The following is a 26995-nucleotide window of genomic DNA, read 5'->3' as shown; positions in this document are numbered from 1 at the left end:
AGTCAGTATTCCAGCCCCCGCGGCCACACATGACATCAGAAGAAGAGTCCAGGTTGCTCCCCCTTGGACTTAATTTGCGATGACAAGGAGAGGCTGGTCTGTCTCTGAGAGGAAACTGTGAGGTCAGGGTACTAGAGGGCCACCTGCTCAGACACTGGGCCTTATGGGCACTGTGACAGGAACAGTTTGGACAGATGGCCTCCAGCCCGGAAGATCTGAGCTGCTGCAGGGCTATGTGTCCTTGGGACGGTTGCCACTTTTTTCCTTGGCGCACCATTCTGCATTGCATTTGAGAGGTTCTATAGAAAAAAACACACTTCAGCTCCAGGTGTGAGCTTAGCTAAATTTGAGGTGGGTCAGTATTTTGTTAAACTCTGGGTCAAAGTGCTTTACTCACGAAAAGGCCCAGACACAAGATGAGCAGGAAAGCAGGTGGCATTTGGAAGCCATAGTAGCTATTGAATGGGAGAGAAAAGTACCTCTAATCCAGGTTCCAAAGGCCTTTGGCCTCCAGTGTAGAAGGCGAGAGAGGAAGGTGTGTGGGTTGTAAGGGGCTTGCTTCTCAGTCACTGACCAGTGCTGTCCTGGGAAGGCCTGCTCTCCCGCAGTTGCTGGGCTTTGAGACTAGGCTACTAGGAAGATGCTCACAACCACGTTCCTACACCGGAGCTGCCAGTCTGGGCTCTGATGCACTCAGCTTTGTGTAGGAATGGATGAAAACCTCAACTCTTTGGTCTCCTTTTATTCCTTGATAGGAAATCCCATTGAAATCCTTATCATTGATCACAAGATGGCAAATTAAAAAAAGAACACATTTGAGGCTGTTGGCTCAACAAATAGCAAAGTTAAAGGAATCTAGAATTTCTAGCTAAGCCAGTTGTTTTAATCAAAGATAACTTGAATAAAATGTGTTAACTATTTCTAAATACTGCCACTTTTTTTGAGGGGGGAGGGGGTCTTCTTAGGGCCACACCCACAGAATATGGAAATTCTCAGGCTGGGGGTCAAATTGGAGCTGCAGCTGCTGGCTTACGCAACAGCCACAGCAATGCCAGATCTGAGCCGCGTCTGCACCCTACACCACAGCTCTCAGCAATGCTGGATCCCTGACCCCCTGAGCAAGGGCAGCGATCAAACCAACATCCTCATGGCTTCTAGTTGGCTTTGTTTCCACTGTGCCACCATGGGAACTCCAGTGTAGATACTTGGTATTTAACAAATCCATATACATTCAGGAGCTTGTGTAACTGAGAGGGACCTACTCCTGATGTCATGTCCTTATGATGCTCACAGTCTGAGCAGGAGTTAAGACATGGACCCATATTGAAAATCCTGACCAAGTGTGTCCTCACCTTTCGTCATAAAGGTAAGTACCTCCCACCTGCTTTAAGGAGGCAGGTCAGATCAGTCTTCCACAAAATGGGGTAAACTAGGTGACCTGAGGGCTTTTCGACCTCCAGCCTCCCTCCTATGAGGGAAACACTGATAATGGGCTTTTTGGCCCCGTCCACAGTTTGCACTGCACAGTTGGCTCTGAGCTTTAAGGTGCAGGATTTTTTTTTTTGTCAGGTTTAGGAAGGATCTGCATCTGGTAAAATACAGCTACCCACAGAACTGGAAATCCAATGGAAAACTAAAGTCCAAACCCGTGGTAGGTTGGTTATACACCCGACTGACACACACCAGGCTACACTGAGTGCCGAGTATGGGCAGAGCCAGCAGAGTGCCACCTCCAGGGAGGGGCCCGGGCTCGTGCTCTGAGCACACCCCTGCCTTCTGATCACTGTCTCGGAAAGAAATTCCTTGTCTCCCTTGTGAATCATGCATCAGGGCTCCGGGCGGAGAAGACGGGGGGCTCGTCCTCAGGCATCAGTGATGACTCCTGTGACACTGTAGAGGACAGCAGTGGTTGTGGTCCGCATGGCACTAAGGTGGCACCACACAGGGTCCAATTGTGTGTGAGAGAAAGCAAGCCGGGCCAGGGGAGCTTTGTAAGAGGTTTTAGTAAATGTTTCCGTCAGTTTATTTTCAGTATCCCTTAAAAAACAAGTTCCACACGAATGCTTCCAGTCCTGGGCACCAGAGAGGTGCCCTCGCTTACACTGCAAGCTGGTCCACATCGTCTCTCCTCCTGTCTGCCAGGTGACCCTCGATAATTTCTGCAAAGAGATTCCTCTTCAGCAGATTATATGCAAGAGGTAAAAGCTGGCCAGCAACTTTATGAAAATACTGAAAAAGAGAAGATTAGGCAGAGAATATTCTGAAAAAGCCCCAGTTTAACAAAGTGCAGCTCTCTCTGCCACTCTGCCCCTCCCAGTGGGGAGTCTGGAGGCGGCCCCACCCTGGAGCCTGTGGGCTAATGGCTTCCCTGTTCTGGGAAGGTCACTCAGAGACCTCGTCCCTTCTCTTCAGTGTATCCCCACCAGTTATGACTTTCATCATTTTCATCGTCATTTTTGTTTAGCTGATGCTGTAAGCCCCCCAAATGCGAGTCACACTCACTCATGCCCTTTGCCCGCCAGGTCCCCCTGCCACATAAGCCTGAGGTTCGTCATGGGACCCAGACTCCTGCTATTGTGGAAACACTGAGGGAAGCGCAGCACGTCTACTGCAAACCTGTGTGTAAACCTTTCCTAATGTTCTTAGATGCTGTTTGGTTCTGATGACTGTCACTTTTCTCTGAAGCTGGCTCACGCTTTCCGGCAGGTCAAGCTCTATCCTGAGGGGTCAGTGACCCTTTCTGGCTGTTAACCATTTTGATTATTTCTACTGATAATCCTCTATGAGGAAGGCAGGCCCCAAAGAGGCTCCCCCAACAGTGGCATTAGCCTGACCCCTAACTTAGTGGCAATGCAAAGGCTCAGGACACACGACCTGAGTGAAGCATAGGGGTGGGGGGGGCAGGGGTGTCTCACTCACGTGGGAACCGTGACAGAAAAGGTCCGTCCCCAGCTCAAGCCCCATCCCGTAATCGCACTCATCGTTAGCAAACTGCACGTAAGTCATCATTTCCTGAATGGGCGCGAAAGCTTTCAGTCTCTCATCGTCACCAGGGGCCTCAGCGATGGTCTTACAGATTCTCCGGAGGTTGGCTGCAAGGAAGCACGGGATGACCTGTAACCTAGCTTCTTCCTCCTGCCCTTGTCCCAATGCCCTGGAGGCTTCCTTGGGGGGCACTGTCATTTACTATGGCAATTTTAGCGTTTCTGTACTTAAGATTCAAGCTTAAACATGGCTTAAACAAAAAATATGTCTTGTATTAGCCAAGAGTGACTAAGTCTGGACGGGTCCTCATGAGTCAAGCAAGTTCCCAGGGATGTTCCCTGGGCTAGTCTGGGTCCGAGGACCGTGGCCAAACCCAGCCCACCTCTGTTTTCACTGCCCTCAAGCTAAGAATGTTTTCCCACTTTTAAATGGTTGAGAAAAACAAAAGCAATATGGGACCCAGAGTACATGGAGGCCCACCCCAGGCTCATCCATACCAGGAGCTGCATTTTAAAAAAATTGCAAATAGACAATGAAGCTTGCTCTTTTTGCCCTGTCTTACCTTACTTAAAATAAATAAAGATACAAGAAATCACTGTAGAATTAAACCTTTAGCAGCACTTCTACCAAAGTGGGGGCAAGTACAGCCACAGCAAAGTAATTTGAGGTAAGAACAGAAAGAAAATCACTGACATTTATCTAAATAAAAACAAGTACTTGTACGTTTCAGTGTATTCTCACTATTTTTGGATGAGATGAGAAGGAAGGTACTGGATGGGATCTAATCTGACTTCCTGTTTGACAAACTGGCATCATGGGTGATGTGGAGTGGCTGTTACAGAGTCATCAATCACATGTATAAACTGCTCAGTCAATGGCAAATTACTGGCCAGACCAAAAGGTTATGTATACAGAGCTTCAGGGTTGGGGGAGACCAGAGAGGGACTTGCTGAGCACTGTGACTCATCAGACTCCCAGTCACTTTCACCTCCTGGCAAATAGCACAGGCAAGAGTGTACACTGGATCCTTAACTGTATCTTGTTACCACTTCTTATTCAAAAATAATTCAACTACAGAGAGCTCTAGCGTCTAGATAGAATGTTAGAAAAAGGGAGAAGTAGATAAAAATGACCTTGGATGTAAAACTTAGAACCGCAGCAGAAGGGGGAAAGGGCTTTACTCCCAGGTACCACATTTATGCCCAGTTTTACAGCCCTGACGGCCCAGAGGCCATGGTCTCTGTGACAACATGCTCCTCTCCCATATGAGGCGAGGACGCTGCTCCTCACAGCTGTGGGGGACGAGTGCAGAAAGGTGGAGGGGACTGGGGACCAGCAGACACCCCCCCCCCCCCCCGCTTTACCCCAGACTGTGTGCTCCATGCCTCTGGCCTCGGAGGACATGGCACACAGATCAGCTGGTCCAACACCTGCAATGCGGGCTGCACGTGAAACCTTTTTCTAGTGTCCATATTAAAGAAACATGGAATTACTTTTAGGCTATCAAATCCAACATATCCAAAACAGTATCATTTCCACATACAATAAATATGACTGGCTGCTGTTTTTACATTTAAACAAATTAAGAATCAAGCTTGGCTGCTGGAAAAGCCCCACATGGCTCTGTGGCCACCACACTGTCCAGTTGAGTCCTCTGCACAGCAGGGCTGCAGCCAAGGCTGCTAGTTCTGTCCTAAAACTCAGAGGGTGCACCATTCACATGCTGGACAGCACCACCTGAGTCTCCCTGAAGGGAGTCTGATTTTGGTTTCCCTCTAATTTTTATCCCCTTGGAACAGGATAACAAGAAGTACCACCTGGGAGTTCAGAGCATGAAGGGGTCAGATCCTGGCTGGGGTTGGGGGGGCGTTAAGAAGCCATTTCATCATTTTTTCAGCAGCAATAATTAGATGCTGTGTATGAACACTCCACCTTAGAGTGTTTATGCTTACACATCAGGTAATTAAGGATCTTCAGCTTCTAAAAGCTAAAGAGACTTACATACAGATGAAAAGTTTTCACAAATGATTAGACAAATGCACACTATTTCAGTAATTACTATATTGTGATTGGACTATACTGTCAAAGGTTCTGAACAGTTCAGAAAAAGGCACCTAGAAAATTAGGTTAACATTCTCTAAACTTGTAAAATACTCTATTTTGAACACTATTAGACAAGCACTGTGCTAAGGACTTTCGACACTCATTCACACCCCTAAACACCCCTAGGAATGGTATTCCCCATTCCTAACATCTTACATGGTTCAATAGGGTTAAATAATCTGTGATGGTTACACAGCTGCAAACCCAGTTTGAGTTCTGCCTCACTGCCCCAGGACCTGACTGTGTCATCACTAAGGTACGTTACCATCCCCAAAGGCACATGTTTTCACCTACTGCTCAACCTAAGGGAACCTTCCCCCACATTCTCTCTCTCTCACATACACACAAAGTACATTACCATCTGTTTCTGGGAGCTCTCTGTATCCAACATCATTTTTATCTACTGGAACAACCAAGCCTGCACCATGAAAGGTCTTTGTCACAACCTACATAAAAGAAAAAGAACAAAAATTTAATCGTGGCAAATAGAAAAAAACAAGAAAACCCCTCCCCAAACCAAGCACACAAACTCCCAAGACTTACGTCAAAATAAAACCATTCAGTGCCCTTTCAGTAAATTTGGATCCCAAGGCAAGTTTAATCTTTTCTAAAATCAGCTAGAAGTCAAGCACATGACGGCATGTGATCTCGGGGGAGGATGCCTGAGCCCCCCATTCCAGGAGGTGCAGGCTCCATTCCAGTCATGGCCAAGGAGGGCCCTTCTAGGCAGAAAGCCTGAGGAACTGGGCCAGAAGGAGATGGAATCAATGTTGTCAGCAGGAAAACCTAGAAGACAGAACTCCTGTGTTCTGAAATTCAGGCCCTGTTTTTTCCTGGAAGATTCAGGCTTGTCAGCAAACTTCCCAAAAGTAGGGAGGTTGTGGTTTTGTGGTGCCCTTTATGGAGGCAAATAACATGCAGGGAGCTTTTGTGAACTTAATTTTCAAAGGCAAACAGGCCCAGCCACAACTCCCAACATAACCTGGCCAGTCTGCTTTTTCTCTTACACTAGTGGATTATTCTCCATCTTTCCTTAACAGACCACCTGCCTCCAGCGTCTCAGTGAGGCCCAGCGGTGTTCCAAGAGCAGGACGGTGTTAAAGCTTCGAACCCCTGGTCCCTGGACCCACTCCCTTACCCTCTCCTGTCCTCCACCATCTCTTATAAGTTCCCAAACAAGTGCTTACCACGTGGGGAAATTAAAAAAAAAAAAAGTCACTGTTAAGTTGTATCTCACTCCTGATAGCCAAATCACTTGCAGCTACACTTCAGAATTAAGCATAAAAATAAACCACAAAACAAGAAAAGGCAAATATTTTTTAAAATTTTGGGTTGAAGAACAAAGACTTACAGAACTGAATGCATTAAAAAAAGTAAAAATTAAGGACAAAATTAAGACACATTAACTGATGAGAAACATCTGCAGTATATATACCTAAGAAAATTAATAAAGATTAATGTCTTTATAAAGCAAGTTTACAAATAATGGAAAAGACTAATACCCAAATTAAAACACAAGTAATTCTAACCTGAAAGAAAAATGGGCAAAGTTCCCATAGTTTACAGAAGAAATGCAAATGGCCAGCAGATAAATGAAAACTACTTTATGTCTGTTATATTCAGAGAAATGCTGATGGAATCAATGCTGGTTCACTCCATCAGGATGGAAAAGAGGCAAGGGACAGGCAGGGCCAGCCCTGGCAAGGACACGTGGAAAGGGGTGTGCAGTCTCTGCAGGTGCATGTGCCGACTAGGCTAACTCTGGGGAATTCTGCAAACAAATACACACACTTTTAACTTTTTAAAAATACTTTTATAAACTTAAAAAAAACCACATTTTCGACTTGGTAATACTAAGTCTAGGAAATTCTTCTAAGGAAATAACTGAGTAAGAGTTCAAATACAGGGATTAAAGCTTATTTATGGCAGGCAGTCTGTACCTGTGAAGCATTTTAAGCAGCCTAAACTTCAAACATAAGCACAGCATTCTGCAGGTCCTCAAGATTATGAGTTAGACCTTCAGTTTAGCATTATGAAGTGATAATTATAATATAAAACAGTATTGATAATGAAAAAAGAAAACAGCGATATAGTTACTAACTTCTCCCTGACACCCAGCAGAAACCATGGTATGTATGTATTTTCACTGACAATTACTGGTACTCATTGTCCATAAAGAGGTATCAATTACTAGTAAAGCATCAGAATCCTCATCTTATTACGAGGAGTAAGATTACCAATTAGGGTGGGTGAAGGTCGTCAGAACCAGAAGTAGATAGAATGATGGACCCTAATTTTACAGCAACATTAAATCAATGTTCATTTAAAAAGAGAAATTTAAGTACAAAGCAAGGTAAAGTGGCACAGAGCCAATGAGCAAGACAGGGTGGGAAGGATGCTAAATAGGACGACTGTGAACCGAGGCCTCAGATCTGTCCTGACTCAGACATAGAACAAAGCCTCTCTGCAAAGCTATGCTGCTTGCCCGTTGGCTGCCACGGTGCTGAGAGGGACAGCCAGAACTGAGCCCTGATTCTTGGCGTACCAGAGCACTCCACGCACTGGAATCCGTGTGTTCACACGTGAGGACGGTCACCAACTTACATACTAGTGGAACTGAACTTTTTTTCAGGACTAGAAAAATATTAAATGAAGAGCTCATAATAACAGTAGTAAAAGAAGAAACTTAAAAAAGAAAAGGATCTGGAAGCATAATCACCAACCTGTTGTCTTTGTGAAGATAAAAATCACTTATTTATGCTTTTACCAGTTTTTTTTTTTTTTGGGGGGGGGGTCTTTTAGGGCCGCACCTGCAGCACATGTAAGTTTCCAGGCCAGGAGGCAAGTCGAAACTGTAGCTGCTGGTGTACATCACAGCCACAGCAATGCCAGATCTAAGCCGTGTCTGCGACCTATATCACAGCCCACAGCAATGCTGGATTCTTAACCCACTGAGCAGGACAGGCATCAAACCCACCTCTTCATGGATACTGGTTGGGCTTGTTACTGATGGAGCACAACGGGAACTCCCTTTACCAGCTATTTTTGTAAAAAGAACAAATACTTAAACCTTGGTGGGGGGAGAGGACCAAGACAAACACTCCCATGAAATGCAAACCCCAATCATATCTAATTTATAGTTATGGAGAAGAACAAAATCTCATTTGAAATAAACTATAGTTGATGGTAGAAAAATAAGGGTCTGGTGAAAGAATGTGCTGGCAGTTGTTCTGTTCACAGAAGGTTTATCTTAAGACAAAGGAGGACACATCACAACAAGGTGAGAAATGGGCCCCTCCTTTCATTCTACAAGGTGGGAGAGGCTCCCTGTGAAATCTAGAAGGGGAAAGGGGGAATATGAAGTCTTAGAGTAACTTAAAAATGTTCTATTCCAATGAGTTTTGTTCAAATGTACAATTTTATTTTTTGTCGTTGTTATTGTTGTTGTTGCTATTTCTTGGGCCGCTCCCGCGGCATATGGAGGTTCCCAGGCTAGGGGTCCAATCGGAGCTGTAGCCACCGGCCTACGCCAGAGCCACAGCAACGCGGGATCCAAGCCACGTCTGCAACCTACACCCCAGCTCACGGCAACGCCGGATCATGAACCCACTGAGCAAGGGCAGGGACCGAACCCACAACCTCATGGTTCCTAGTCAGATTCGTTAACCACTGCGCCACGACGGGAACTCCTCAAATGTACAATTTTAAAGACTACTTCTGGTCTCTGGAATTCTCTAGAATTCTTTTTTTTTTTTTGTCTTTTTGCTATTTCTTGGGCCGCTCCCTCGGCATATGGAGGTTCCCAGGCTAGGGGTCGAATCGGAGCTGCAGCCACCAGCCTATGCCAGAGCCACAGCAACGCTGGATCCAAGCCGCGTCTGCAACCTACACCACAGCTCACGGCAATGCCGGATCGTTAACCCACTGAGCAAGGCCAGGGACCGAACCCGCAACCTCATGGTTCCTAGTCGGATTCGTTAACCACTGCGCCACGACGGGAACTCCTAGAATTCTAAGAAAGAATTGGTAATACTGCAATTTAGTGACTAAAATATATCAGAACATCACCCCTGCAGCTCAGTCGAGATCAGAAAAGGAATTGTAACTAAGCTAAAGTACTCAGTCACTAGTTCTAATTCTTTCAGGATTAACTAGAACTTCGTCTGGCCTGGAATATCCAATGGATGATGCTCGGTATCCCTCCTCCCCAGGGTCAAGGACGAGCTCCTGGAGAATTCTCATGTGCCCCAAAGCAGAATTCTCCTAAGCTTCTTATTTGCCTACTCTTACAATTTTACGTGAAAAGCCCAAAAGGTGCAAAACCCAGAAGTATTTGCTGTTTACAAAACTCCACTCCTGGTGCAGATACTAGAGGAGACCCAAAAGGAAACGATGCAGTAAGAGCAGACTCCTCAGACAGCACCTCCAGGAGAAATCTGCATGCCTCAGTCCCACAAGGTGCTAATGGAGGGTGCTCTAAGGCAGACCTCTACTTCTCCACCCCAGAACACCCTGCGCGAAGTCAAGAGACCTTAGCCATAAATTAGCCATTAAAAAAAAAACCTAAGTCACCAAGACGTGCAAAGCTTTTCCTCCTCTATGAAATGAGTACCTGGTAAACCAAGATTCAGGATTGTGCAGGACTGGCCTGGGTTCCACAAGCCCAGTCAAGGTGCCACATCACATGACCCAGCCCTGCTGACGACCTCCCAGTCCAGGTGCCTACAGCCCCAGGGGGGCCCTGTAGGCAGGTTCAGCTCTCCTTAGGACAGGGCAGGAGGGGAGAAGAGAAGGTGCAGCTGGGAAAGAACCCAGAGAGGAAAACAGAGACCAACAGACTGTCGTACTTTCTTATCTCTCTGTTTCATCTTTGCAGTTCTCTGCTCCAGCGAGAACCCCAGTTCTCTGGCTGCTTCTGTGAGTTTCTCATCTATGTTTTTCAAGAGACTAATTTTCTTTTTATCTGTTACTTCTTTCAGTTTTTTCATCAAAAATAATCTGAAAAAGAAGTAAAACCCATCATTAGTATGCAGGCACACAGATCTTGGGAAGGAAAAGGGAGCCGAGTTAGAGCCATCCAACTCCATGCAAGGAAAAGACTGAAGAATCGCCACCCACAGCCTCTCAGGTCCCTAACAGTCTTCGAACAAGAGAAACACAGTATTAATAAAGAGCCACCAGTCACATAAAGAGCAAACAAGATGTGTCTGAATTACCTCCGTAATATCTACAATAAAGATGGGAGATTATTTAAAACGCTGAGGTGAAGCTAAGTTTATGTTGCATTGCTTGATGGTAAGACAAAGTGTACTGCTTTGTAGTCTGATATAACAGAAGAGTATGGAGATACCAAAAAGCATTTTCAATTTTTAAAGAGCTAGAAGACAATTTAAAGGAGAAGATTTTTTTAAAATGTGACCTTCAAATCTATGTTAAGATAAATTTTTAAAATATAAAAGGAAAGCAAAACTACTTTACAAGGTGATACACAGCCACAGTCACAGCCATGGCAAAGCCAGATCCTTAACACATGGAGCCACAATGGGAACTCCTCCAAAACAATCTTAAAGGTATGTGAATAGTTAATATATTAATGCCAGTTACAGAAATAATTTAAGACTTTTGCCAGCAGAGCAGAAGGTCAAGAGTAAAATGTAGAGCTGAAAACAGTGCCCAGCTGGTCACAAGTCAGGCCCCTTCCCACACCACTAACAGGCTCCCGGGAGGAAGATCTCTCCCTCCCACTATAAGGCACGAGAGTCTGCTTTGGGCTGGATGCTGTGGACACTACTGTTATCCCCATTTTATGGAGCGGGAAACTGAAGCACAGAGGACAGCATTAGTGTGCATGGATTAAAGTGCCATTAAAGCCAAGACCACCAAAATCACTGTCCTCTGATTACAACAGTCAAGCTGAACCTCAACTTTGACCTGAGCACCTGTGCATCAGGAGGCTCCTTCACACAGCAAACTGATGATGCCAGGCCTCCTGGGCCCTGCGGCTCATGGCTTTTCGGCATACTGACCACCATCCTCATCTGGGGCCGTGCTGCTCCTTGTCCACACACCTCCCCCTCCTCCAGAAAGCTCCCCGCCCCACTGGAGGCCTGAGAACTGGCCTCCACATTACAGGACTATCTTGGTCCCAGTGCACTAAGCTCTTGTCGCTCAGCTTCAAAGTTCCCCTCCACCACTCTGCTCTGCGGCGCTTCAATTAAGCCGCAGTGTGTACACAGAGATGACCAGAACTTCCTCTGCTCTGTTACATTTAGTGTAGTAGGAGAGTGCAGCCTGGCATGACTCCTGCAATGGTCACTTGGGAAACATCAGTTCACTAAGTTATGCAGATCATCTAAAGACTTAAACTCTTCATTGTATCTGATTTGGTCCATTATATCACAGTACGAAAATGCCACATTCATTCATATTACCACCAATCTCACTGGAAAAGTCTGGATGAAGATGCTGTCAAGCTCACTTTCCCCAACTATACTTTTTGCTTTGGAAATCTTAAATTTTACCACTAGCAAGAAATACAGTCAATTGTTTTCATTGGTTCATTTGAGAAGACATCTACCAAATACTCATGTCAGAATAACCAGTGTTCAAGAGACACACTATTCAGTAAGTGGAAGAAAGGTGAGCTCACCACTCGGTCTCCTGAGACCTCTTCCTCGGGATAAAGCTTAATACAAGTGTGCACAAGTGCCCCCATGTGTTTCCTGTGTCATTACATCTAACGTTATGAAGATGTGTGACTAAGCGCCAGGGATCTGACACCTTTGCTACTCCATCCGGACCTTCTTACGGACACCTGCCTCCTGTCATGCTGTCAACCTGGTGCCACTCCTGGGCCTGTGGAGGTGCCAGCTAGATTTACCCATCACCACCCTTGTGCCATTAGTGTGACATCCTACCATCACCAAGTTTGTACCTCACAGGGAGTGGCCAGGCAGCCCTGGGGCCAACACCCCCGTCTGATAATCTGTTTAGTTAAGGGGTTCCAGCCTGACTACACATCAGAACTTCCTGGGTTCCCATTTAAAGGTTTGGAGTTCCCCATGTGGCTCAGCAGAAACAAATCCGACTAGTAACCATGAGGACAAGGGTTCAATTCCTGGTCTCACTCACTGGGTTAAGGATCCGGCATAACTGTGGCTGTGGTGTAGGCCGGCAGCTATAGCTCCAGTTCAACCCGCTTGCTTGGGAACGTCCATATGTCCTGGGTACAGCACTTTAAAAAAAAAAGGAACTTTACTTTGAGCTCATGTTTGAAAAATCACTGCCTACAGCAATACACCCGCCTAACCCCATACAGTGAAAGAGGGGGCAGAGAGCATGGGGGCAGCAGGCAAGACAAATGCTGACTATTAACTGTGTGCCTGCCCCATGACCTGATGCCCTGCTCCACTCACTCGTTCACCAAGTGCTCAATGCTTTAAACAGCTTTTGGGCCCTGTACCAAGGAAGTGTTCACTCGAGGTTCATCAAAATGAATGATCATTCATTTAAAATGTTCATTTGAAGTGAATTTTTAAAACTTATGAATTAAAATTACCTAGAAGTACAATTCTGGGCTATACTTGGACACACCTGGAAAATGTATTTTTTTAAATTAAAAAGCCATTTATTTTATGGCCACACCCACAACATATGAAAGTTCCTGGGCCAGTGGCTGAATCCGAGCCAAAGCTGAGACCTACGCCATAGCTGGGGCAATGCCAGATCCTTCTAACTCAGTGAGCCAGGCAAGGGATTGAATCCATGCCTCTGCAGTGACCTGAGCCACAGCAGTCGGATTCATAACCTACTATGCCATGGCAGGAACTCTTGGGAAGCATATTTTTAAAAAACATTCCTGAGTCCTACTCTAGATGTGCTGAAGTGGAGCTGAGGTGAAGCACTTTCAACCAGGAGCCCAGGAGGTTTCCATGTGCAGTCAGGCTTGAAACTATTACTTGAACAGCAGTAGTCCAAGAGTGGTCTATGGACCCCAGGGCCCCCCAAGACTCTTAGGAGGCCTGTGAGGTTCACACTATTGCTACAGTGATTTTGGAGAAAAGAAAATACAGAGGAAAAAAAAAAATCAATCCTAATTTTGTTGTCCAAAGCTAAGTAATCTGCCTCAGTTTCTCTCTTTATGCACTAGAGGATAAGAAAATGGAATCATTACATGCTATTCTGTTATTTGACCTCTTCATATAAATCAAACACCTTTCCAAATCACAAATCAATATCCTGGTCACTCTATCCTGGTCAATAGCCAGATCACTCTATGGACATTCTCTATTTACCTAATTTTCTCTATTGCTGGATATGCATGTCTTTTCTAATTTTTCATTTTTATAAATAATCTGTAACATATACAGATATTTGTGTACTCATCCAAAATTTCTTCAGATAAACAGAAATGGAAATTGCTGAATTTAGGGTATAGCACAGTACCTGGCAATGTTAATTATTTGTCAAGAAATCTTTGGAAAAATACTTAACCTTATTCCAACTGCTCTCTAAATGTTTTACTAATTAGCACTTCTGTCAGAAAGGTTTCTGATCATCACTAAAAAGGCCTATGAAAACAAAAGCCTAACCATCAGTGGGTACTATCGTTCTTTAATCCTGCTGGCTGATTTTGCCTTTAAAAAATTTTTATTACAATTGATTTACAACGTTTTGCCAATTTCTGCTGTACAGCAAAGTGACACAGTCATACAAGATTTTTTGCCTTTCTTTGGCTACTATTAAATCTTACACAATTTCCCTGGGCATAAAAGTAATTTGTTTAAAACAAATGGTCTGCCTTAAAAGACCTTACTCAGGCTGAAACAGAAATAAATTGTTCTGATTATTTGATTTAAGGAAAGTCTCAAAAAATTATACTATGTATGATACTTGAAAAGTATTATAATCTTTCTACCTCTATGTCTGAGATAAATTATTGGAGAATGTAAACATCTTTTTCTGTGAAATAACATTAGGAACTCAAATACTCACTTGCTGGTCTTCATCTAACTTATAAATTTATCACCAGTGTACTTTCGTTTTCTTTTTCCTTTTCTGTGTTCTCCAGTAAGCTATCAAAAATACCAGAACCATCTTGGATTATTTTAGATAACAGCCGTATCTTTTTAGTAAGACCAACAGGACTAGTGAAAACTGAGTTGTTTTTTGCATGTCAAGTATTTGTGGAGTGAATGCATGATTTACAGAGCACATACCACAGGGAAGGTGCTGTGCAGGAGACAGACAAGCAGATGAATTACCATTTCCAATAAAGGTGGCACAGATTTAAATTCAACAATGAATGTGAAGAGTGTAAAGAACTCTATCAATTACAAACAGCAAGCAACACTTGATATCATCATCTCAGAGGCGTCAGAAGAGAAAAAAAGCCTTCTGTGGACATCTCCATGCCCTTTTGATACAGCGGTATGTACAACAGTTCAAGAGGTGTGCCGACAGAATTCTGCTTATGGCAAATTTGTGCTCTAAAACTGCTCAAATTGTGCTTGAGAAACTGCAGCTTACTACTTAGGGAATAAAAGTCTTTTTGAAAAAGTAGGGTATTATAAGAGGTCACACAAAACATGATCTACTTATATTTAAATGACTAAGATGCTTTCCTCATTTTATTCCACTGGTCAACTGCACAGCTGTGGCCAATGGCTTTGAATCACGTCTATGGCCCTGGCTCCCTCAGCTGGGATCCAAGCCCCAGCAGAGCTGCCACAGCGCCCACTCAATGCTTCAGCTCGGGCTCCAGGCGAGACTGAATTCTTTTAAGCAGGTGCTCAACCCTGGCACCAGGGAGAGTAGAGGCCATGCTCCAGTCTCGCCAGTGAGCAGAGGCGTCTGACTGGCCTTTAGTAGTGGCTGTGGTGGTCTCAGTGCCCAGTCCCCAACCTCCCAGGGGTTGAGGGGCAGAAGGTGGGAACCCCATTTCTCCCACACAGGTCCTGGAGTCCCAGCTCCCTGACGGAAGCAGAGACAAACCCATCGGAGAGCCAACCCCACTGCAGGCTCACCAGCCCTCCCGCGTACATGATGACACCTGCTTCACTGCACCAAGTCCTTCTGTTTGAGCCACATAGAGTGTTTAAGATAACTAAAAAACCTTTTCATTTTGGCATTGGGCAGATGGGGTCAAGATTAAGCAGTATTTTCATTAAGGTAATTAGTTTCATAAAAGGTGTATTGTTTGGTGTAAAGTTGAACTGTGGATAAGTGTCTGCACAAGTCATGGAAATGATCTCTAGACAGCTCCAAGTTTTTGGTTACCCCAGTTCTCCTTAGAGATAGACTTATACAAGAACTGTAAACAACTATCACAAATAGAAGGGGGATTAAAATATTTTCTTACTTGACTGCAGCAAACACGTTATCACCATTTGGAACAATTACACAATTTTTCTTTGCTTCATTTGTACCAACAAACACAGGAAGTTCATCAGGAGAATCCCTGTTTAAGCAAAAGATATTAAAAATTTAGCTGCCCATACTTTTCATTATCATAAAAGTAGAATTTTATCTCTATAAACAATTTATATCTGCATGTTTTAAAAAACTGCCAATGAATGTGCCAGGGATAAGTTCTTAGTTTCTTAGAAATATCACCCTTCCTTGCAAAAAAAGGAGTTCCCTTGTGGTGCAAAAGGTTAAGGATTCAGTATTGTCACTGCTGTGGCATGGAGTCAGTTTCTGATCCAGTAACTTCTGCATGCTGAGGGTGCGGCAAAAGCAAAAAAACAAAAAACAAAAACTGGGAGTTCCCGTCATGGCGCAGTGGTTAACGAATCCGACTAGGAACCATGAGGTTGCGGGTTCGGTCCCTGCCCTTGCTCAGTGGGTTGATGATCCGGCGTTGCCGTGAGCTGTGGTGTAGGTTGCAGACGCGGCTCGGATCCCGCGTTGCTGTGGCTCTGGAGTAGGCCGGTGGCTACAGCTCCGATTGGACCCCTAGCCTGGGAACCTCCATATGCCGAGGGAGCGGCCCAAGAAATAGCAAAAAGACAAAACAAAAACAAAAACAAAACAAAACAAAACTATGACAAATCTTATTTACAGAACGAAACTCCAAATTAAGATCCTTAGTACCTAGTTACTTCTATACCTAAATACAAAGAAAGGGGGAATAAAGTCTATCAAAAAAAGAAGGTGTAATTATACATGATCATATTTACCCTTGGTCTACAGTCTGTGGAAAAGAATAAAGAAGGTGGAAAATGAAGAAAGAGGACAGAAAGGATTATAAAACCCTGGCAGTGAAAGGATCCAACTCATGTATCTATTAATCAAACGGTTTACCACTGAGGAAACCAATACAGAGATACCAAGTGACTCAGACAAGGTAACGGTTAAGCCAGAAGCAGATCCATGCACCCCCACTCCCAGCCCTGCATGTGCCCACAGCACCGACACCCCCAGGCACATTTGCCCCAGTCCTGATCCCCTCATCTCTGCTGTCAAGACCGCACCTCCACAAGTGGATAAGGTACCCCCCACCACTTCTATTTCTAACATCTTAAGCATCTTGCATTTATCCTAATATTCCTATTAGGTAGGTATAATTAGAAGAAGAGAGGAAATGGAGTCACAAAGTCACAGGAACTAAGGACTGGCACAGGATCACCCAGGTAATGAATAGCAAGACCAGTCTGACTCCAAAGCACATCCGAGTTCTAGGATGCCTGGAAGCACGTGGCTAACTTAAGTCACACCAACTGCTCTGAATCATCTTCCTTGAGCTAAAAAAGCTCATCTGAACCTGAAAGGAAAAGAATATTTACAACCACAGAGAAAAAGCTGGTGAGGTTAGACCTAATGAGTTCACCCATCCCCAGGTAGGTTAGCAGGTTAGAAAGGCAGGCAGCCCATGTACCCACCCCAGGGGAAAGCGTGCCTTCACCTTGAATGAAGCCGGCGAGCATCTACTTGCAGCGTTAGAGGCACAGCAGCTGTACTTTAGAGACCCTTTACCTGAAATAGCCCATGTGGAATTGGGTTTTACTGTCTCCGATGATAATGGTCTGGAACTCTGGAGGATCATAGTAGAATCGCCAGTGAAGGTTACAATTCAGGCTAGCTGACCTTTTCTTCATTTTATGTTTCCCGGCAAGGATATCATAAGGACCCACTAATCGAAGTCCAAGGCTTAGAGAAAGTGAATCTATAAATTAAGTAAGTTTATTTAGACAGTAGCTTTCAGGAGGCAGCTAGGAAATCATGACTTTCATTTGGAAAATACTTGTAAGCAACTAACTATCTTAAAAAGGAGTTTCTAAAGTAAAAACTTTAGTTACATGTGAAAATGTTGTAAATACTTAATGGAAAAGAAACCAGAGCAATGAAGTGGCATTTACATGTAGGATTTCCTCTTAACTCTACCACTGATTACATTTCAAACATTCCTGCTGTTTCTCATTTTGGCCAAAACAAGGCTGTTTTGTGTTCCTGTGGGTATATCAGAGCTGCAAAGGCTCACCTTGTCTCCTTACTATGTTGCTGTCGGTCTCCAACATCCAGATGAAGGGAGAAGCACATCATTTCACCCCCTTCCTCTCCCTCAGCTACTTATCAATTTTGACAACCTGGGGACTCACCCCAGCCCCAGACGAGTCCCTTCACCACTCAAAAGTCTGGCTGTTCAATACAACCAGAGTCACAAGGTCTGTTCACCTGGACACTTGCACAACATCAGGCAGGCCCTATGCTCTCTGAGAGGGAGGTGAGCACTGCAGGCAGGCAGGTGAGCATGGAGAGAGGAAGAAATTCTTGGGAGAGGTAACCATGTGAAAATAGGCCTGGAGACATTCTATTTGGAGGGGAAATAATTCAGCTTAGCTGGAGCTTAGGCTAGCATATGCTAATTTTTACAGTAACAAAAAACCTAAAACCACCCATCTCACTAGCCATAAATTACTAAGTTGACAGCCTGGTATATGGTAGTAATGCATTTCCCTCCCCCTCCCCCCAAAAGAGGTATTTTAAAGGGAGACCATGCTGTTCTGCAGTCTGATTTGTGGTTCTCCATCCTGAACTAAAATCTAAATATTTTCCAATAGTATGAAATGTTTCTTTCATACTATTCTATGTCTATTCTACTGTTAATAGGCATTTATTGTTTCTTAACTTCTTCTAAACAACGCTTCAGTGAGCATCTTTGCTAATACATGTTTGTACACATCCACGAATACCTTTAGAAAACTTTTGCTGCACAGGTGAAGCATTTTGATACACTTCCAAAATTCAGTTACCCACCAATACACACTTCTGTCCATAGTACATGGGGGTGATTCTCCCACCTCAGCTAAAAATTTATACAGTATGAAAGGGTAACAGCGAAAAGTAGCTGTTAAACACTATTAGCTTTTTGTCTATCTTTTCAGAGATAATACAGGCACATAGGAAGTATACAGGGGGGTGTGGGTGTGTGTGTGTCCAACTTAAAAATACCAATGGTTGCATATGCTATACACTTTATTCACTTAAAACATTCCAGGAATGATCTTTTGTCATTTCCTCAAAGTCTGCCTCATTCTTTTAAAACTATAAATGTCCACTGAACAGATGTGTAACCAATGAGCATTTAAGCCATTTTCTATTTTTTTGTTCGAATGTCATTGAACATATTTTTGGTTCACCTAATCCATAAGTTCCTAGAAGCAGCACTACTAAGTTCTACAAACTCCTGCAACGCAGTAAATTATGTACCCATTTTCCTTCAAACTGTCATTGAAGCATGTTGTGATATACCTTTACCAGTGTAACAGGTGACAGTGACATTATTACAGCATTATTTTATATTTCTCTTATTCAAAACATGTTTGGAAAAGTTCCTTTTCCATGATCGGTTTAGCCCCTTGGTCCAGTCTGCTGTCTTTTCCATTGGCAGAAGCAGGAGAAACATTCTGGAACAACTCACCAGCTGGCTTTTCAGGATCGAGTTCTTCACAGAACTTCCAGAAGTGATAGAAATCTTCTGGCAGAGAAAGCCTGTAATGACTTTCTACTTCTTTTCGAAGATCGGTGGGGATGTCAGCCTCACAGGACTTACTCTTCTTCACATCCACTGGCTTTTCACACTGAAAATTGGCACACAAAACTCTGTTTCTCCAAAAGCAATTGCAGTAACTTTGCTTAACAACATTGCTCATTTTTGTTCACCTGCATCTGTAAGAGACATGCTTTTTCTCTAAAACTCTATAAATGGTATGACTGAGTAAAATCTGGGGATTGTTTGGAGTAAGGAAAAAAAGGAAAGAACACTTTATAATATATAGGTGTCAAGAGGTACACACAGCAAGTCTTTAAACACACTTCTCCAAGAGAATGGAAACACAGAAAACAAACCCCCAAAAAGTATAAAAGAAAAAGTAAAGAGCAGAAAAAGAAGAAAGAAAAGGCAGGTCTTGCCTTATTCTGGTAAGCAGGATATCATTATGTCTTCCCTTTAAACAGATTCACACCAGAAACAAATTGTCAGAAATAACTGGAAACAAGGGGATTGACTAGCTAAACAATTATTTCAGAAAAGGTTGTTTTACGCCAGAACTAGGTTACAGACTCACCTCCAACATCTCTGTAATCTAGGTTCACTCTATAAGCATGTGGGGCTTTATAATGCCTATAAAGCCTCGCATACTTATAGATCAATTTCCACAGAGATAAAAATGCCTGGCTGGAGGTTACTGGTCAGTCCTGGAAGCAGCAGTGTTCCTTCTGGGGACCTGGGCCCTGTCCCTCCTGTCCTTCCCTCCCTTCTCTATCAGTGCTGGTTAACCTGGTCCCGAACTTCCAAATGCAGCCATTAAAAAAAAAAAAAGTAGAAAATGGACAAATGAATACCTAGTGACAGGGGAATGGTACAGGCCTTTCAACCAATGTAACACTATGCTAAGTGAAAAGCATTAATAATACTGAATGAAGAAAAAAAGTCCCTGAAGATTATATACAGCATGTTAGTTTTTTTATGAAGTTCAAAAAACATTTTTCAGGCAAATACTCACAGGTGATAAAGCTAGAAAAAGACAAGGGAAAGCATACAGTTCGGGGTGGTAGCTACACTAAGCAGGGGTTCCAGGAAGAAGGCAAGGAGAAATGACAGGTGAGGAACATGAAGATTCAGCCTCTTAGGTTCCTGGCTGGGCTTGTTCACAGGTGTGGTTTTCTATTAAACAAACACGGTAAAGAGGACCATGACCACCAATATATTTATTAAGCCAAAGACTATAATGTATCTGTCTGAGGTCATAAAAAAAATGAAATTGAAGAGTTCCCGTCAGGGCGCAGCGGAAACGAATCCAACTAGGAACCACGAGGTTGTGGGTTCAATCCCTGGCCTCGCTCAGTGGCTTAAGGATCCAGCATTGCCGTGAGCTGTGGTGTAGGTTGCAGACACGGCTCAGATCTGGCATTGCTGTGGCTCTGGCGTAGGCTGGCAGCTGTAGCTCCAATCAGACCCCTAGCCTGGGAACCTCTATATGCTGTGGGTGCAGCGCTGAAAAGACAAAAGACTTAAAAAAAAAAAAAAAAAAAAGAAAGAAAGAAAAGAAACTGAACAAAAACGCCATTGGAATATGGATCCAAAAAGTGATGGGGATACATAATAGTAAAAACAATGAGTAACAATAATAATTACCTGTTACGCACTTATTATGGTGCCAGGCCACTGTTCTAAACTCTTTCTATGGCTTAACTCATTTAATCCTCAGAACTACCTCATGAGCTTGATACTGTTACCCACAATCTACAGAAGCAAAAACTGAGGTTAACTTCCCCTAGGTCCGTAACTAGAAAGTGGAAGAATAGAGAGTTAAGCCCAGGTGGGCTGGCTCCCCAGCAGATTCAGCCACTTCATGCTACCTCTCCACTTCCAAACACAGAACAGGAGGAACTTATCAAGTCCTGATCCATCCTCCCTTCCGTTTTTCTAATTGTCTTTGGTTAGACTTTCAAAGACTGGCTCAAACTTAAGATGTTGAAAAGAAAAGCCTTAATCTACTTTGCTGAAAGACAGTTTTGCATCATGGTTAGGCTGCTAGGGTTGATTCCTGACTCTTCCCATTTCCACCTCTGTCACCTTGGGCAAGTTACTGAACTTCTCTGTGCCTTTTCTAATCTAGAAAGAAAAGGAATATGTAGTACCTATATCACAGGGTTGTTACAGGCATAAATCATTTGCAAAAATACACAGAACAGTCCTAGCACGTAATAAATATCTAAATGCTGGCTATTACTGTTAGCTACAGTATCTTATAGACTTATCTATATTTCTGATGCTTTATTTCTAACACTAACACTCTGTCAAAGCAGTTCACCACCTCTTAAACGGAGCTAAGTATATTTCAGCTCTGCCTTACCTCACACACTAGTTCAGCACCTCCAAATCCCCAATAACTACAGTTCAGGACGGCTGTCCCCTATCCTCTACCCTGGGTTCCTAAAAAGCGGGGCCGGGGAAGAGAAGCCAGAAGAGAATCCACCAAACAGCTGGTGGATAGCACTCCCGTACCTGCTCATCCCGTCCAGCTGACAAAGTGGCCAGAAGATGTTTTGCAAACTTTTACTTCTTCTCTGCCCGCCTGTCCTCCCTGCACTTGCAGGGGTGACAGAAGGGGTGTGGGTGCGGGGAAACCTGAGCGGACGCCCCAACATCGTCAGAGTCTCCCCGTCCCCAACCCACTCCCTCCAGGCCGAGCTGGCGCCGCATCCCTGCCTTCGACCTCGGCTCCTTCTACACGCGGCGAGGCGGCCGGACTGCAGGGCTCAAGGGCAGGGGGCTGAGTCAATCTGCCCTGGGGACCCTGACAATGCCAACCCCAACCCCCAGGGAGGCCCTCGGGCGGTAACCCGCCTAAAGAGGAAGGTTCAGGGCCTTTTCAACTCGGCCCCCGAGATGTGTGAACCCGCCCCCGGAGGACGCAGAGAGGCAAGATGCCGCTCTCTGCTCCGACCTCGGCGCGTGGTGACCCTCCAGGCCGGGGATAAACGGACCGCCCTTGGACCCGAGGCCGCCCAGCCTCCGCGCCGTACCTGCGAGCCCTCCCCGCCAGGCCTTCGCTTCCGGCCGCTGCCCACCATTCTGTCGCCCGGGCTGGCGGAAGCCTTCCGACCAGAGCCCGCGCACCTCCCACTACTTCCGGTTCAAGGGCTACCCACCGCCTCCGGGAGCCGCAGCGCGCGCTAATATAAGGAAGGCACCGCCCCCGCCCCGCCCCCGTGCCCGAGCGGCATCCGAGGCTCCGCCCACCCCTCTTGCCCAGCAGCTGCGCTCTCCGTCTGCGCGTGCGCACCCCGCGGAGCTGACCTGTCAGAGCATCTCTGCCGGCGCGGTGGCCCAGAACCTGGACCGTGAGGCTGTCGCCTTCCTCCCGAAGTCTCACTTGGGCGGGGCCGTATTGTTTGTATCGTTTAAAAAATTCATCTTTCAACCTCTTCCCTACCATGTTTTTCTTTTCCAGCACTGATTCTTCTTCATTGTGTTGAAAAATTACAAAATCTCTTTTTTTCCCTCTTATTAGGGCTGGTGGGTTAAGGGTCTGGCTTTGTCACTTCTGTGACTCTGGTTACAGCTGTGGCGTCGGTTCAGTCTCTGGCCTGGGAATTTTCCCATGCCACAGGTGTGGCCAAAAAAAAAAAAAAAGGAGTTTCCATCGTGGCACAGCGGAAACGAATCTGACTAGGAACCAGGAGGTTACGGGTTTGCTCCCTGGCCTCGCTCAGTGGGTTAAGGATCGGCGTTGCTGTGAGCTGTGGTGTAGGTCACAGATGTGGCTGGGATCCTGCTTTGCTATAGCTGTGGTGTGGGCCAGCGGCTACAGCTCCAATTAGATCCCTAGCATGGGACCCTCTATATGCCCCGGGTGCGGCCCTGAAAAGACAAAAAAAAAAAGACGTTTTTGTTTGTGATTGTGCTGGCGGACTTCTATAGGAAAATGTTCTGTATGAAAAGAAGGGAGGAGTTATCTTGTGGTGCAGCAGGTATAGCCAAAACCAACAAACTGAACAAACAACAACAAAAAAACAAGCGAAGGAGTTCCCTTTGTGGCATAGTGGTAACAAACCCGACTAGATTCCATGAGGACATGGATTCAATCCCAAGACTTACTCAGTGAGTTAAGGATCTGGTGTTGTGTAGGTAGGCAGCTGCAGCTCTGATTCTGCCCCTAGCCTGGGAACTTCCAGATGCTGCGAGTGCAGCCCTAAAAAGAAAAAAACAAATAAACCGAAAAAAAAAAAAAGGAAATAATTGGTGATTGACAGGACCTCTGATTTTCCCTGAAATAGTTATTATATTATATTTTATTTTAATTTTGGTCTTTTCTAGGGCCTAACCTTTGGCATATGGAGGTTCCCGGGCTAGGGGTCAAATCCAAGCTGTAGCTGCTGGCCTACACCAGAACCACAGCAACGGGGGATCCGAGCCACATCTGTGACCTACACTACAGCTCACGGCAACGCCGGATCCTTAACCCACTGAGCGAGGCCAGGGATCGAACCTGCAACCACATGGTGCCTAGTCAGATTCATTAACCACTGAGCCATGATGGGAACTCCTAGTTATTATATTTTAAAATATATATTTCATTAGAAGTATATGTAAAAGAAAATAGAGACCTGATTCTGTAGTATTCTAAAGAGAGAGGATTCACACATGGACTACCAGGCCTATATAGTGACAAGTAAAATCAGTCAAATATTATCGTTGTATAGTTGAGGGTTCTCAGACCCAATGAAATGCTCAGATAGAAAAGATCCTAAAGACAATAGAGATTGGGAAACACACACGGCAACATTAGTAGTTACAAAACAGATATCACTTTTAGACCTAAAAGTCACTGGGTTTACTATTTAGGGATAGACCTATAAGTGAAACATGGATTAACAAAAGGCAATGAAAATGGGATCAAGAATTCCTCTGCATTCTTCATGGAATACTACTCAGCTATAAGAAGAATGAAATAATGCCATTTGCAGCAACATGGATGCAATTAGAGATTCTCATACTAAGTGAAGTAAGTCAGACAGAGAAAGTCAAAAACCATACGATATCACTTATATGTGGAATATAAAATATGACAAAATTGGAGTTCCCATTGTGGCTCCGAGGGTTAAGAACCTGATTAGTATCCATGAGGTTGTGGATTTGATCCCTCAGGGGGTTAAGGATCTGGTGTTGCCACAAGCTGTGTTGCTGTGGCTATGACTATGGTAGGCAGCTCCAATTCGATCCCTAGCCTGGGAACTTCCATATGCCACAGGAGTAGCTCTAAAATGAAAAAAAAAAACACCAAAATATGACATAAATGAACTTATCTATGAAACAGGAATAGACTCACATAGAGAATAGACTTGTGGTTAATGGGGTGGGGTTGAGGGGGGCGGGGCAGGAGGGAAGGATTGAGAATTTGGGATTAGTGGATGCAAACAGTATATATAGGATGGATAAATAAGTTCCTACTATGTTAAATATGCTGTGAGAAACCATAATGGAAAATAATATGGAAAAAAATCTATATATGTATAACTGAATCACTTTGCTGTACAGCAGAAATTAACACAACCTGTAAACCAACTATACTTCAATACAATTTTAAAAAAAAAGAATTCCTACGTATTCCTTAAGAGAGTAATTGATTCTAGGATTTAGCTAACTGTAAGCACCTGATCCAAGAGATATTTTTAAAAGGCATACTTATTTCCAATCTTTTTTGTGCTTTCAAGATAACAGATGTTACTTCTGGGCTCTTGAAGAAACACTTTTTGCATTCGTTATGAGAGCTGCTGCAAATAAACAACAGGATGCACTTGAAAGTCCAGGTTCTGGGGTGCAGCCAGACTCCTGCTGAAGCTGTAAGATGCTCTGGATGTGGGGATGATTAACCCCAGCAATGGGGATGAGTCCCTGACAAGGCACCGCCCACCCTTGGAGTACCAGGTTTGGGAAGGTCCAGAACCCCTAGCGCCTTTAGCATCCTAGGCTCTCCTGGCAAAAAAAAAAAAAAAAAAGGACTTCTCATAGGGACTCTCCATTGTGAGGGACCTAACTAGGGAAATCCAGGTGACTGTTAAGTCCAGGGGACGGGGAGAGGTCGGAAGTGTCCATTTTTGCTTCAGACAGGGCTGGTTCCAGGCAGTTGATGCATTGACAGGCTGCAGAAGAGTTGTTGCATCATTTCTGACACTGCACGCTGACCCTTTCTGTGACCATTGGACCCTTGCAAGCTACCTGATTAAATACTGTCCAAACTATGCCTGGTCTGCCCAACTATGCTTAATCCAGATCAGTAGACTTAGGAACACGTAACCTTCCTTAGCATTAGCTGGGTGCTCCAAACACATCTTAAAAAGGCTCCACAGATTCCCAGGTCTTCACATTTATGCTGGACGACAAGTCCATCTGATGCACCATCCACTTTTTTTTCAACTACAATTTGGGAATCTAGCTTCAAGCACAAAGTGGCAAATGATGGATGTGCAAGAGATATTAATGGAGTAGCTGATCTTCATTAGTAATTAGCCATCACTATCATTAACTCGTTACTCACTCTTCCTTTCATTTAGTCATTTACTCATTCAAAACATTTATTAAGTGCTGATTATGTACCAGAACTGTGTCAGGCACTGGAAGGGCCAAGAGGATGCAGTTGCCCTGTTCCTGGAGCTCACAGGTGAGTGAAGACTCCTAATGACATACTGAGTCTATATTCCTGTGTCTACATAAATGAGGACAAGGAACCAGGTTGTCTTTATCACACTCCAATATTCCAGACCCACTGCTCCCCATCAACCTCCTTAAAAGAATTGCTCTAGGAATTCCTGTGGTGGCTCAGTGGGTGAAGACCTTGACAAAGTGTCTGTGAAGAAACAGATTTGATCCTTAGCCCTGCTCAGTGAACTGGGGATTCAGCATTGCCGTAGGCTGCGTTGTGGGTCGAAGATGGGGCTCGGATCTGGCATTGCTGTAGTTGTGGTGCAGGCCGGCAGCTGCAGCTCTGATTCGACCCCTAACAGGTGCAGTCATAAAAAGAAAAACTGCTCTAATCATTTTATTCTTAGCATACCACAGAGTTGATCAGAAAATTATGAGCAAGTGGTGTTATTACCAGGAAATGACAAATGACCCAGCAGCTAAGGGCAGTGTTGGGGGACTGAGTTCAGTTGATGAAAGGGGTTTTCCAGGTGGCATTTTAGGGGGGCATTAAAGCAGTAGTCAAGACTAAGAATGGGGAGAACAGCCAAGGAGACAGGAGCATGGAGAACAGATACAAGGAGGTCACCAAATTCTGCTGTGTAATATCTGTATTATATGAGGTCATTCTCCTAACCCTCCAATTTTATTTTTTAATTTCTTTTCTTTTTCTTTTTTTTTTTTAATGGCCGAACCCATGGTATAGGGAAGTTCCTGGACCACGGATGAAATCTGAGCTGCAGCTGGGACCTGCGCTGCAGGTGGGGCTATGCCTGATCCTTTCAACCTGCTGTACCAGGGTTGGGGACTGAACCCTAGCCTCTGCAGGAAACTGAGCCTCTGCAGTCATAGTCTTAACCCACTGCACCACAACAGGAACTCCTATTTTTTAATTTTGGTATATAAAATTATACATTAATTTTGGAAAGTTTGAATGGCATGAAAAAATTTTCATATCCCACCGCCTAGAAGCAACCTCAGCTAATATTTGGTATAGTCAGTATTTTTCTATCTGTTTCTTTTTAAAAAGTAATTGAGATAATACTACTCTTAAAATTTTATAACTTGCTCCAAAAAATAAAGCTTCATAGAAAACCTTGTTTAATACTTCATAACTATTTCAACCTTGTTTAATACTACATAAATATGCCATCGGACAAATACAAAGGTAATGAACTATTCTCTTATTATAAGTTTTCACTATATTTCCTATCTATT

At 44.3% G+C, this 26995-nt stretch overlaps 1 protein-coding gene across 3 annotated transcripts; it reads right to left on the bottom strand.

Moving 5' to 3' along the window:
- Positions 1-1137: 1137 nt before the first annotated feature.
- LOC125115820 (histone PARylation factor 1) lies at positions 1138-22234 on the bottom strand. Of its 3 annotated transcripts, none has more exons than XM_047760382.1 (8): positions 21599-21759; positions 19010-19169; positions 17065-17254; positions 15449-15547; positions 9936-10086; positions 5447-5534; positions 2920-3092; positions 1138-2159 (listed from the first exon to the last, which is right to left on the bottom strand). In XM_047760382.1, exons 3-8 carry the CDS (start codon positions 17184-17186, stop codon positions 1863-1865), a joined length of 930 nt encoding a protein of 309 aa, XP_047616338.1. In that variant the 5' UTR covers positions 17187-17254; positions 19010-19169; positions 21599-21759; the 3' UTR covers positions 1138-1862. The 3 variants fall into 3 exon arrangements, with proteins under 3 accessions (XP_047616338.1, XP_047616335.1, XP_047616337.1); XM_047760379.1 differs by lacking the exon at positions 21599-21759 and adding an exon at positions 22120-22234 and having other exon boundaries at positions 1141-2159; XM_047760381.1 differs by lacking the exon at positions 21599-21759 and adding an exon at positions 22120-22234 and having other exon boundaries at positions 2006-2229.
- Positions 22235-26995: the final 4761 nt, after the last annotated feature.

Source organism: Phacochoerus africanus, chromosome 15, assembly GCF_016906955.1.
Source record: "Phacochoerus africanus isolate WHEZ1 chromosome 15, ROS_Pafr_v1, whole genome shotgun sequence".
NCBI lineage: Eukaryota > Metazoa > Chordata > Mammalia > Artiodactyla > Suidae > Phacochoerus > Phacochoerus africanus.
This window is presented reverse-complemented; position numbering and strand designations above follow the sequence as displayed.

What these genes read in the sequence shown, in the direction of transcription:
- LOC125115820 (XM_047760379.1), bottom strand. Translation starts at nt 22,167, where the DNA reads ATGGTGGGCAGCGGCCGGAAGCGAAGGCCTGGCGGGGAGGGCTCGCAG. An exon ending in CTGGCGGGGAGGGCTCGCAG is followed by an intron (nt 19,170 to 22,119) that starts GTACGGCGCGGA and finishes GCCAATTTTCAG; the next exon opens with TGTGAAAAGCCAGTGGATGT. An exon ending in TTTTCTGTCACGGTTCCCAC is followed by an intron (nt 2,160 to 2,919) that starts GTGAGTGAGACA and finishes ATCTCTTTGCAG; the next exon opens with AAATTATCGAGGGTCACCTG.